The 13,524-nt window shown below is 51.4% G+C and overlaps 1 protein-coding gene across 5 annotated transcripts in view; it reads left to right on the plus strand.

The window, feature by feature from the left end:
• CRISPLD2 (cysteine rich secretory protein LCCL domain containing 2) overlaps positions 1–13,524 on the plus strand; it is a 123,714-nt gene that overhangs the window by 52,576 nt on the left and 57,614 nt on the right. For all 5 annotated transcript variants that reach the window (XM_025860469.2, XM_025860472.2, XM_025860470.2 and 2 more), the window contains exons 13-14: positions 405–480; positions 6,803–6,936. In XM_025860469.2, coding sequence (XP_025716254.1) covers positions 405–480; positions 6,803–6,936 — 210 coding nt within the window. The remainder of the gene's footprint in view (positions 1–404; positions 481–6,802; positions 6,937–13,524) is intronic.

Below are 13,524 nucleotides of genomic sequence, written 5' to 3' on the forward strand. Positions count from 1 at the left end.
TCACACAGGAAAGTGGCCTTTAACAAAGTCTATTGATTATAATCTCCATAATGTACCCGTGATATGAATTGGCCAACACTCAAGAACCGGAGGTACAATCTCTTACAATCCCATATTCATCTCTCTTACATATTTATTCTCTTTCACCTTGTTAATGTCTGCATGTCTCTTTTGTATGGAGTTTGAAAGTTCTATATGCACTGATTACGAAGAGGGACAATATCTTTACCACTGCCAGGGTGGGAGAGGTATGTTTTTTTTCTTAAAGAGTAAACCGTGTGGTAGTTTCCTTTCCCGTGAAAGTAGTTAAATCTTGAAATTCAAATAGGAAAGGCCAGCTGCTTCTCAAGAACTTTTGTCTTCTGCTGATCATAACCATCACACACATGTTTCTGGTTTTCCAGAGTTCATTGTCCAGCACACTGCAAAGACGAGCCATCCTACTGGGCTCCTGTGTTTGGAACTAACATCTATGCAGATGTGAGTATGCCGGCATTTTCAGACCACCTCTCGAAAGAATGCTCAGACCTCAGAAAACACGTTCCAAGGTCTGGGTACCAGACACCTGAGATCTCATGCCTGTGCTTTGAGCTAAATTTAGATCGCTTCTTTCTGTGACCCCTGCCCTAGTTTCCCCATGTGTAGACGTGTTAGCACTTCCACTGGTGTGTGCTTGTGGTTGCGGATGCAGGTGGACCTCGTCATGTGCAAATGTTTTCATGGTTTGGTAAATGGAATTCTGCTTCCCCATTCATGTGCATTTTTAATGTGAAGACTTTTAGGTACCACATACTTAACACTTCATTTCCCCAGCTATTTAATCATCTTTTCAGCTCTCCTGATACATTTATAGAACTGGTCCACTCTACTCACTGCATTTCTTTTTTGGCTATGTCCCCACTTAGCTAAAAGCACACAGAAGGAAATACAAATTACACTAATTGACGACTTGTTCATAACCACTCTTATCACACAGGAGTCTCTTCTTCCACATTTCCTTACTAACTTTAGCAAGGAAGCTTTAGCCTGATTTTTCTGAGTGAATCTTCCAGAACGTAGCCTATTCCCTCCAGTTGCCCGGGGTGAAGGGACATAGTGTCCCAAAGGGTGGGAATGTGGTCACAGCCCTGCCTACCAGGCTGTGTGGTCTTCCTGCCAAGTTGCTTACCTCTCTGTAGAATGAGCCAGCTGGGATTTTCTAGTCCAAGGAACCTTCGAGACCTAACATTTCCTGGTTAGGTCAGCATCACCCATCCCCAGCTGACATTTTTACTCAGCTTTTTTCCATCTTCATTTTAATTGTTCTCTCCCACCCACCACCACCATCTTTGTCTCCATCTGCTTCATTTGTTCCAGATTCCTGTAAATCTGAGGTCACTAAGTTATGTAAAGTCAAAGCAGTCTTCATGGCTAACCTTTTTTTCCCCATCTTTTTTCTTTCCTCTTTAAGTGAGTCTTCTCAGAAGCCATACAGCCAAAATTGAGTTTTAGAAGCTTAATGGAGTAAAATATTGTATACCTATTGTTAAGCTAAATGTTTGAGCCAAGCTTTGATTTTAAAACGATTTAAAAATAAAGGGATAAGCCAAGTGATTCTAGCAAAATACAGAGAAAAAATAAAGCACCACTGGCAATATTGCTATCTGATAAAGTGGAATTTAGGGTTAAACATACTGAATGGGACAACACCATTCATTGTGGAATGGCATAAAAAGTTTATGAAGGTATGAGATCCCATCTGTATGCACCAAACAACATAGCAGCTAAACATACAAAGTTTTTTTTAAAAGTTAGAAATGCAAGAACTTGATAAAAATGAACAATAATATAAAACTATATTTTACTATCTTTTACATTCTTTAAGAACACCATTTCAGGTATTGTCCCCGTCTTCTGGGAAAACGAAGTGAGGCTTAGAATAACCTGCCCCCAAAACACACAGCTAATACATAGCCAAGGTGAGATGCCATAAGGTTATGTCTTATTTTAGGTTCTGTTCTTTTCCCTCCCCTGTTCTTCCTTGCTGGAATGTACCTGCACTCGTAATTGTACTGATGTGAATGGGCATGGAAGTAGAGACCTGTGTGCAGTCTTTAACTTATTTTGCTAAGGTTTTTTGTTTTTTTAAGATTTTATTTATTTATTTGACAGAGGGACACAGCGAGAGAGGGAACACAAGCCGGGGGAGTGGGAGAGGGAGAAGCAGGCTTCCCGCGGAGCAGGGAGCCCGGTGCGGGGCTCGATCCCAGGACCCCGGGATCACGACCCGAGCCGAAGGCAGATGCTTAACGACTGAGCCACCCAGGTGCCCTAATTTCACTAGGGTTTTGAGCTTTTGCAACCAGAGTGCTCAGCACAGGGCTTGGCACATAATGATTGTTCGATTAATGTCTGTTGAAGGAATAAATAAATGAAAATGCTACGTAAGATACTTAATGTTAAATATTAAGCTCTTCAGAAAATAAAAGCAGGAAGGGAGAAAGGAAAAGAGAGGAGACAGGGAGAGGAGGGGGAGGTGTCCGGAGAGAAGGAAGTTCCGTCCATCTCGGAGGTTCTTTTCTGGCCTTGGTTTCTAGGTCACTCTGTGTTCTGGGAAATGACGATGCCTTTTGGAAAATGTCTGTTTAGCTAAGAGATTTATTTTGGGAGAGTTGTCTCCAGATCTTCGAAGGGCCTAATAGTGCTGCTGTTCCTGCCTGCTTACCGGGAGTGCATTACTTGGCAGCCCGCCCCCTTCGTGGTGAGTCGCAGGCCCGAGAAGCAACAGGGTGTAGCCCAAAGAGCAAAGTCTGGGTCACAAGATGCGAGTTGAAGACCCGGTTGTGAGATTGTGGGTGAGCCTTTCTCCTACTCTGAGCCTCGGTTTTCTTATCTCTCGGCGGCTGGATAAGTTCTCACACTTGGGCACACATCAGAATCCCCCAGAGGGCTTGTTCAAACAGATTTCTGGGCCCCACCCCAGCCTTTCTGACTCAGGGAGTCTGGAGCAGAGCCAGAGAATTTGCATTTCTAACAAGTTCCCAGATGCTGCTGATGTTGCTGTTCCGGGACGGCAGTCCCTTGAGCGTTTTCGGTAATGGTGCCGGTGACAGTGATGGTGACAAGTTAACTACCATCTACTGAGTGCTGCCTGCAGCAAGCCTGCATTCAACCCCTGAGCTTGTCGCATCTTCCAGATAGTCCTCTTAAGCCCTTACTCTCCCATGAGGAATGGTGGGCAGCCTGCTGGCTCGGGGGTGGGGGCAGTTCGGGCTCTGCAGTTTGCCAGCTGAGTGATTTGGGGCAAGTTATTTAACCTCCCTGAACCTCGTTCTACTCATCTGTTCAGAGAGGATAATAATACCTACCTCGCAGCGTTATTGAGAGATTTCTTCATCACTGCACGGGAAACTCGTAGAACAGGGCCTGCCTTGGTAAATGCTCAAAAATGTTCCCTATGATGACCCCCCCCTTTGTATCAAGAAAATAGGGGCTCTTGGGGTTAGAACAGGTCATTCAAGGCCACCTAGCAGACAAGTGGTGGAGGCAGGATGGGCTCTAGTCTCTCTGAGACCAGACTTCTGCTGATGGCAACTGTTAATAAATTTGCGTTGCTCGGGCCCTAAGAAGAGAAAGTGGACAACCTGTACCTTTATGGAAGCTTGCTTACTAAGAGGAGATGTGTTGGAGGAAGGGAGAGGAGGGGCAAGAAAGGGGAAGACAGGGTTTGCCAATGTTGCAGTTGCTTGAAGAGGTGTGTGTTGATCATGGACAATAGCCGTGCCTATCTCGTGAGAAAGATCTGGCTGTCCCCGTGAGGTTTTCATACTCATGGCCCACAGCTTGATGGTATCACAGAAAATTTCTGTACCACTGGTGTCCAGAAATCCTCCAAGGACAGGAGGCAAAGGACTGTCCCAGAGGGCGCAAAACTAGAGTGTAGCACCTCTTGGCGGCGTTTAGTTTTGAGGATGCGCCTGCCGGAGGCGGGCTCAGGTCCCTCCGGGCGGGTGCTGCAGCCGAAGTGGCCCCGGGCCTCATGTCTGGTAACTCAGCAGAGTGAGCAGTAGCCAGAGAGACAGAAGAAATGCCAGCCGGTGAGAACAGCAAGCACGTTCATACCCACACAGCTCACCACCCCTAAAAGTGCGTTTAGAGGAATTCTCAAGTCTCCCTCTCTCTCTGAGATGCCCGCAAATGCATTGCTTCCTAATCTCTGGGGGGCACAAATCCTTTGGAGAACTGGAAATTTATGGATCCTTTCTCCAGGGGGATAGTTAAAAAGGCTTCCTCGTGCAGACAGGGTGATCAACTGTCCCCGCTTCCCTGGGGTTTCCCACATTCAGCGCTAAAATCAGGGAAGTTCTTGCTGGCCTGCAACTCTGGGGCCTCCCAGATCCCCTCAGAGCCCACTTCACTAAGGAGCCCTGTCCTCGTCTGTTTGTTTATCGGAGAAGGAAAGATGCATTGGCGCAGGGTCATACTTGCCTTCAGTGACTCAAGCGACTCAGTCACAGAAAGCAAGAATTCCCATTCTTAGGTCCTCGGTGTGATAGTTTGCTTGGGCTCTCAGACTCTGCACTTTGCACAGCACGATGTACTTCCCAGGGACCCGGCTTCTCCAGCAGGACCTGGTTTTGAAGGAAGGGCAGGAGCTCATCACCTGGAGGGGGTCCCTGAGAGGGACTGCCCCAGGCTCCCGACGTGTGAGATTTCAAATCCATGTGAGATTTCAAATCAGAATTTTCAAAGAGCCCACTTGAATCCATTCACTCCTGTCTGGTGTTAAGAACCTGCTCGATGGGTTGCTTGTCCCGTTCAAAGGGCAGCTCAGGGTGCGGACTTGACCACTTCTGATGCCCCATGTAAGCAGAATCATACAGGATTCTTCATCAGCCTACTCTTCACAAAGGAGTGGGTTCACCACTGGCTGGGTTAACCAGCGGTTGGGACCCGAGTCACCCCACAGGTGATTACAGGGTCCCAGGTACTGTGCAGACAGGTGGCCTTGAGAGACAGCCAAGCCCAGACCCCCCCCCCCGCCACAGAGTGACCGTCACCTGTTGGTGTTTGCAAACTTGGGTCATGGTCCGCCGTGGCCTCGCCTCCACTCCCTGCACAAAGCACTGTCCCCCTGCCCCCTCCTTGACACACACGGAGTCTGCAGGCTAAGCCCCTGCTGATGGCCACGGTCATGGCTGCAGGTCACTAGGTCATGAATGAAGGCAGGACTAGAGTCTGCCCTGCAGACGTCCGTCTGACTTTAAGTTGGCAACTTGCTAAGCTAGATTGAGCAGCTGGTTCTATCAGTGTGACTCAACATGTTATCGATGTCTCGGGGGCCATTCTCCTGGTGACTTTGTTTTCTGACTCTTTGGAAGTCATCACACTTAAGGGATCTCATCAGTGGAACATTTTGGTCATGAGACGGTGGTCAGAAGCTGTATGGGTTTCTTACGGCTGCTGTGATAGATGAACACAGACTTAGTAACTTCGTGGCCTTACTCTCACGGTCTGGGGGTCAGAAGCCCAGCACAGGCCTCCTCGGGCGCAGGTCAGACTGTCAGCAGAGCTTCATTCCTTCTGGAGACCCCCCCCCCCAGGGGCACCTGTGTTTCCATGCCTTTCCCACTTTCCGGAAGCCGCCCACAGTCCCCGCTTGTGCCCCCCATCCCCGCCCCGCATCTGCAAAGCCAGCCCTGTGGCATCGGGCACCGTCACCCTGTAAAGATGCTGCAGGGGGCTCTGGGGTGCGGTAAAGACTGACACCCCCTGCCAAGGCCAGGGTTGGATTTTTACCCCAGGCTGGATGACAGGATCATAGAAGTGGCAGGAGAGGGTCCCCCACGTGGTACTTCACCTTTGTCGGGGGTGACTCTGAATCAGCCCATCAGGGCGAGTGAGGACCAGCTGCCCAACCCCTGAATGAATCTCCTCAGTTTGAGAAATGGTGATTAATTAGTCTCAGACATTCCATCCTGAGGATCGTTTTTCTATTGGATAACTAAAGACCCTAATGAAAATTTAACTCAAGGGTTTATTACCCAGGAATTGGACTACTTGGTAACTTTGGAAAACAGCACACCCTGCCCCTACTTGAAAGCCAGCGGCTCCCTTGGCCCCTAGAATAAACCTCAACTCCCCCTGCGGTCCTCACAGCCCCACGGGATGGGCTCCATTCACCTCTCCCACCTGTCCCGCCACACTCCACCTGCCTCTGTATTCCAGCCACCCTGGCCCTCCCTCTGTTCCTCAGACATGACAAGTTCACTCTTACCCCACGCCCTTTGCACAGGCTGTTCCCTCTGCATGGGATGCTCTTCCCGGAGATGTTCCTTGGCAGTGACCCGTTCCTTTTTGGCCTCCAAATCTAAGCTCCAGTGTCACACCAAGAGCAGTCTTCCCAGATTAACTATTCTAAGAGTGTCTCCACCCCGTCACTTTATCTCACGAGCTGGTTTTATTTTCTTCACAGGTAGAGTGGCTTGTTTGTGTATTTACTTGTCAGGCTCCCTCAACTGCATGAAGGTCAAGTCTTTCTTTTGTTCCCTGCTGAGTTTTCCTGCATCTAGCACAATGCGTGGCAGCGAGTAGGTGCTCAGAAAATACTTGCTGAATGAATGAATGCATGAATGAATGAAGGAGGCCAGGTCTCTCTGGAGAGACCCCTAAGGAATCAAGGGGATGATGGGTATTTCCTAGAGGTGACTTGACACTCCCCCTCACCCCCAACCAGGCCACCAAGAACTGGTTGGTGGCAGCAGGGCCTCGCCCAGGAACACAGCATCCTTGACGTTGATCATGGCTCTTCTGGCGCTTTCAGAGTTCAAGCATCTGCAAGACGGCCGTGCACGCGGGAGTCATCCCGAACGAGAGCGGGGGTTATGTGGACGTGATGCCCGTGGATAAGAAGAAGATCTACGTGGGCTCGCTCAGGAATGGAGTCCAGTCTGAAAGGTAGGGCTGCGTTCTCCGGCTCTTGACACCCAGGGTCCACCAAGGGTGCCCCTGGGGCACCTGGGAGGGAAGCCAATGACCTTGACCTTGGGAGTAGAACTTGGGCAGGCTTGCACTCATTCTCACCAGAATACCCAAGATGAGCCTGTTCTTTTCTCTTCCTTTCTGTTTTAAAACTAAGAACTTTTTTCTATGACAATATATGTTTTTGTAGAAGACTTAGAAGCATCCCATAAGCCCAAAGAATAACAATCATCCATAACCTGTCACCGGGGGGAGTTACCGTGAGACTTGTGGTGTGTCTCCCTCTGGTCCTTGTACTTGGCAGGTGTGCAAAGAAAACAACTGGGATCAATTTATGGTGACACAGTGGGTCTCTGTAGTTAACGACAGTGTAGTGACATCTGTTACAGAAGTAAGAGCAAGGGGTCTGGAGCTCCGCCTCTCACCAGCTTTGTGCCTTCGAGCCAGCCACCTGATTTCCTTCAGTGTTCTCACCTGTGATATGGGGACAGCACTGGTCTCGGCCTCACAGATTGCTGGAGGATTAATCCAGTGGCTGTCTGGTCGCCGAGAGCAGCAGGCCCTCAGGAGAGGAGAGTTTAGTACTCTGTGCTTTCACTGAATAGATCGTCAAGGCTGCTCCTAAGTCCACCCCCCCACCCCGTGTCCCTGCTGGCGGCCCCACACAGTCGCATCCAGTGGGTGCCCCGCACCTGACTTCCTGGTTGGGCAGCCCAGCACTTTGCCATCCCGGGGGGGGCCGATCGTCCCCGTGATGACCAGCCTCACGGGGGAATGTCTGCACCCGCCAGTGCTTGTTTCTGGAAATCCCTGGGAGTTGACATTCCTAGATCAAAGACCCTGTACACGTCCGAGGCTTCGGGTAGGCCTTTCCAGAACGGCCTCAGGCTGCCAGTTCATCTTCTGGCACATGTTGCTCATCCTCACCTGTCTCCCTGTTGTCTGCGGAAGCACCTCACGGGCCTCACAGCTCAGGGACCCAGGCCCCCGTCCTGGGGTTTCCTCTTGAGAGCCCCGTGACCTCACACAAGGCACCAGCCTTTCCCGAGCCTCGGTTCCTGTGTCTGTGAAATGGGTCTCATGACTCGCCTTCCCCGGGGCAGATCCCTCCTGGGGGTAGAGTTGTTCTTAGGGCTGATGGGGCAAGATACAGAGACGTTGCAGTGCTGGAGGCTGGAAGTCCCAGATCAAGGCGTGGCGGGGGGGGGGGCTTCCTCCTGAGGCCTCTCTCCTGGGTGTATAGACGGCCGCCTTCTCCCTGTGTCCTGACAAGGTCCTCCCTCTGTGCACTTCGGGGCCCCCCGTCCTCCCGGGCTGCCTGGGAGCGTCAGAATGGTGCCGCTTGTGGGGGTGCTGCAGAGTGGCACGAAGACCCCCCCGCAGGGGCCCACACAGGAACTCTGTCCTGAGCCCCGACGCTGGAGCGAACAGCATCTGCATCTTCAGCATGGGCAACCTTTGTTTGGGAAAAGCTTAATGAAGGGAAATTCCACTGATTTAATGGGAGGGAAATGAGGCAGCTGATTAGGTGGCATTTCCTGGCCAGGCTGGGAAGAAGTCCCGGGACAGCACTCTGTTGAGTTATCTGTATCCCTCGAAGAGGAAACGGTCTTGCTGAGAAAGGTGGCGGGCCGGCCTCTGGGCACGCTGCCCGGCTCATCCCTGAGCGGCTCCCTGAGGGCAGCCACGCGGCTTAATGTGCAGCCCCCGCAGGTGGGTGTCTGGGACGGGTCCCCAGAGTGGCTTCTTTCCCACTGTCAGCCCCCCTGCCCCAAGACCCGTCGTTCTTTCTCTCTCCCCGAGGGACCCACCCAGCATCGCCGTCATCATTATAAATATCTTCCAGGCGGGCTTTCCCAGGCCCAGAAGTGGCGCTGCCCACTGCACCATTCAGAAAGGTTTTAGGGAGTTTCTGCAGCATCTCCAGAGTTGAGATCCCGCTTCCCTTCCTCCCTGGACTCGCTCTCTTGTGACTCAGTTTCCCCACCTGTAAAGGAGAAGGTGATAACATGCCCTGGGGTAGTGGTAAGGTGGTGGGTCTCAAACCGGCCCCCACAGACCAGCAGAATCCAAATCAGCTCGGAGCTTGCTAGAAAAGCAGGTTCTCGGGCCCTCCCCAGACCTGTGGCATCTGAAGCTCCGGGACTGGGCTCTGTGATCTGTGTGAACATGACTCCCAGGGGTCCTGGTGCAGGCGGGACGATGACATGAGGGCGGTCGCGTCCCCCGCACACACAGGCACCATGGGGGACCCTGATATTCTGCAATTCGGACTCATTCTCATGGGGTGCCAGGACCAGTGCTGGGGTCCATGGGTGTCGAAATGACACAGGCCACCCTGCACACACAGAAGGGAGAGGCTAGGCCATTTGGGAGCCTGCTCCCCTGCTCGCCAGCTGGGTGTCCTTGGGCAGGCAGGCTCCCCAAGCTCTGGTCTCTCCTCTGCCACATGGTTGCCGTGAGGATCACTGAGATGGTTTGTGCCGAGCACTGCCTGGTGGCTCACTGTGAGTGCCCGATGAATCCAGGGCCCTCTTGGCTATGATAGCACTTATAAGGTCTGTTGCACACCGCCGGGCACCGTGGTTCTTGCACGCAGGGCCAAGTGACTTGTACGTAAGAAATGGGCTGCGTGGGTTGTCTTTTGGCACAAGGGGGAAAGCATCTTGCGGGAACTGACTCTTTCATCCTTCCATCCATCCTTCCGTTGCACACTCACCCATCAGGGCTCATATGCTTGGTGAGCATGCACGATGTCCCAGGCACGTGGATCCAGCAGGGAACACACAGCTGATCTCTGCCCAGGTGGGGCGTGTCATCCAGTGGCGTTAGAGCTGAAAAGAGAAATGACCACTGCCATTGCAGGACCCCGGGCATCACTGTTCTGGGGTAGGGCAGGCAGCTGAGTACATGAAGCAGGGCCCAGTGTCACTAGCTGGAGTCTCCTCCTTGGTGACGTGATTCCACCCATGCCCCACCCTCCCCTTGTTTGGATGGGGGCCTCAGCAGCCCTCTGCACAGAGACCAGGACTGAGAAATCTCCCCAGAGCCTGTTCCCATTAGGGACTGTGGGAATCCAGCCTGGGGCTAGAGGGTGGCTCTGTCCCCAACGTCTGCTGGTACCCGAGAGAGATCCCAGTCAGTCCCAAGGGAGTTGTGGATACTGGACACTCTGGGACCTGTGCACAGCAAACTTCATTCTAAATTTAGGGAATCCTTCAATCAAGCAAGCAAACAAAAGCCTCCTGAAAAGAATTCTCAGCGCATGGGCCAAAAGTCAGTCCGGCTGCAAAGTGGCTTTGGTTTAGCAGTGGTCTTTTTCTAGAAGAGGATTTCCTGAGAGTTTTGAAGGATGAGTATGCAGAAGTGGGACACTCTGGGGGGACGGGAGTCTTCTTTCTCACACACATGCCCGCAAGGGATAGCAGAGGAAAGGAAAGGTGTCAGGAAGAGCTTTCGACGTTGGGACTAGGGTTTGCCGGAATATTCTCATAAAGAAGCTGGACATCTGGATGAGTATCAGTTCAGGAAATTTTCCTAGACGAGGACCATTTTTTTAAGATCGATTTCACAAGGCGATTGGGAAATAGACCAGTGAAGACAGATAGCATTCTTGGTCACTTGGTTTTAACAAACATAATACAGAGGTAGATGGTATATGTGTAGGTGGACTTTCATCCAGAAGAGGGCTATTCATGTTGTGTTTGTGGGGCAGCTTCTGTGTGCCAGGCACTGACCTCCTGGGACACGTCCAGCACACACTTAACTATGAGCCACCCGGGATTCTAAATTTTCTAGTAGACACAGTAAAAAGTAAAAAGAAGGGAAAATTTAGAATATATTTGATTGAATTCAGTGTATCAAAAATACTACCATTCTAATGCGTATTAATAGAAAGTTATTGATAAGAAATATGCATTCTTTTTTTTTTAATAAGTAAGATCTTGGAGATCTAGTGTGTATGGTGCACACACAGCACATTCTCAGTTTGGGCGAGTCACATCTCAGGTGCCCAGTAGCCACTGTGACTGGTTGGTTCCTCTACTGGGCAGCCCAGCTCTGGGACTCTTAAGGGTTAGGTGTCTGAAAATCTCTCAGTGTATCCAGAAACTCGGAGAAGCAGAAACCATTAAGCTGTTGTTTCCAGATGGCATGAGCTCTGCCCTCTCCCACAAGCCAGCTGGACCACAGCTGGGTGTCAGGTTCCCTCTGCTGTGCAAATGGGTGGGTTGGCCCCTCCTGCACCCTCTAAGATCTGTACACACAGTAGCTCATCGAATCCCCCCAACAGCCCCATGAAGTGGGGACCCCAGTTATCCCCACTTTATCAGCAAGGAAAGGGAGGCACAGAGAGGTTAAGTGACTCGTTCAAGGTCACCCAGCCAGCAAGCCACAGAGCCATGATCGAATCCAGACCGCCTACCACAGCCCCCATGCTCTTCACCAGCACATGTGACTCCACGCCACAGATAGGTCCCTCAGCCTGGGCCACGGGCCCTGCCTAGGAGGGGCCAGGGGGAGCGTTCAGTATGAGGGTGCACTTGTTTCTATCTTGAAACGTATTTATTAGAAAAGAAATACATACTTATTATTTAATAAGTCTCGGGAGTAGAAAATAAGAGTCCCCCACAGGTGCCCTGTTGACCTCTGTTAATTGCTCATTTATAGCTTTCCAAGCCTTTTCCCCCGGGGCACATACAACACGCGTAAAAATCAAGATGGAGAGCATACGACACACACTGTTCTGAAACTCTTTTCCCTAAAGGATATTTTTATATTTCATGAAATAAGGGGAAGAGTTTTGACGGAGTTTGGGCTTTTGTGGGGAGAGTGCATCCATCCCCGTGTGCGGCCCCGCCGCACACCAGGCACACCGTCCTTTCCCCGAGGGAAACCGTGTAGGAGGGATGCTGTTTGCAGCTCACGCTGACCCCGTGCACCGACCTCAGTGCTTGCCCTGCAGAAGCTCGCGTTCTCTTCCTAGTGCCCCTAAGGACTCGGGGCTTCCACGAACGCTGTTTTACAGATGTGGGAACGGGCTCAGGGAAATGGACTAACCAAGGTCCTACAGATAAGATCTGACTCTTGAATTCTCCTGGAAGATCAGCAAACAGATGAGACTCTGGGAGAACAAGGTTCGAATCTTCGAAACAAACAAAATACCTACGCAACACATAAACATCTATACACACATATGTATATACATATCAATACGTATATGAACACGTATATGTAGAAATGATATTTCTTTTTTTTTTTTTTAAGATTTTATTTATTTCACAGAAGGACACAGCGAGAGAGGGAACACAAGCAGGGGGAGTGGGAGAGGGAGAAGCAGGCTTTCCGCCGAGCAGGGAGCCTGATGCGGGGCTCAATCTCAGGACCCCGGGACTATGGCCTGAGCCGAAGGCAGCCGCTCAACGACTGAGCCACCCAGGCGCCCCTAGAAATGATATTTCTTAATTAAAAGGAAATCGCACACTTAAAAAGCCAGGAGGGCAGTGAAGGGTTCCTTTCCTGCAGTCTTTTGGACGCTGGGTTCCGTGACTCCGTGGAGCGAGCCGCTAGCTCGTGGGCAACCCCGAGGTCCTTCCCGGGACAGGCCGCCCCGCGCTGGGAGCTCCGTGCTGTACTGTCATTGCAGTGTGGGTGGTCTGGCGCCAAAGGGCCATCAGTCCCTCCCTGAGTGACCTTCACTGGCAGCTCCAGATGCAGTCCAATGTTTGCTGCTCCTTGCGGGCCTGCAACCTCCCCTCTCCCTCCGGGACCTGGGGTGGGCCGATGTCGCCCTCGGAGATGGCGCAGCCACAGCCTGACTGCTCAGGATCATGGTTGGGGGCCTTGACACACCTGGGTCCACATCCCAGCTGCACCTGGAAAAAGGTGTTCGATTTGGGGCAAATTGCATCATCTCTCAGAGCCTTGGTTCCCTTTCTGTAAGCGGCAAGAACCTTAGAGATCTCAAGGGGTGGCCTCGAGGGGTGCACGGGGTGAGATTACATAAGGACCTAGGTGGCATCTGGCGGGCAATGGGGGGGCAGAGCTGCCGGCTCCCGGGGGTGCATTCCTGCCGCGAACCGCTCACCAGGGCTGAGTTGTGACCCCCTGAGGCTGCAGACACTGGACGTTTCCCAGAGTGCCCTTGTCACAGCTCAGCCCCAACAGATGAGCGCTCTGCGCGCTCGGAGTTAGCTGGAGGGGCCCCCTCGGGGATTCGTGGCCAGTGCTGGTTCTCCCCGGCTCTGCGAGGGTCTTCCGTGTGGGCTCGCTCTCCCTCCCTTCTATCCTTTTCTTTTTAAAATTTGGGAGACCTCAATAAATAATTTTAATTTTAAAATAATTTTAAGAAATTAATTTTAAGAGATTAAAATCTTAATTTTTTTTTTAAATTTTATTTATTTATTTGAGAGAGAGAATGAGATAGAGAGAGCATGAGGGGGGAAGGTCAGAGGGAGAAGCAGACTCCCTGCCGAGCAGGGAGCCCGATGCGGGACTCGATCCGGGGACTCCAGGATCATGACCTGAGCCGAAGGCAGTCGCTTAACCAACTGAGCCACCCAGGCG

This window comes from Callorhinus ursinus, unplaced genomic scaffold, assembly GCF_003265705.2.
Source record: "Callorhinus ursinus isolate GAN/ISIS: 27379988/994484 unplaced genomic scaffold, GSC_fseal_2.0 scaffold46, whole genome shotgun sequence".
Classification (NCBI taxonomy): Eukaryota; Metazoa; Chordata; class Mammalia; order Carnivora; family Otariidae; genus Callorhinus; species Callorhinus ursinus.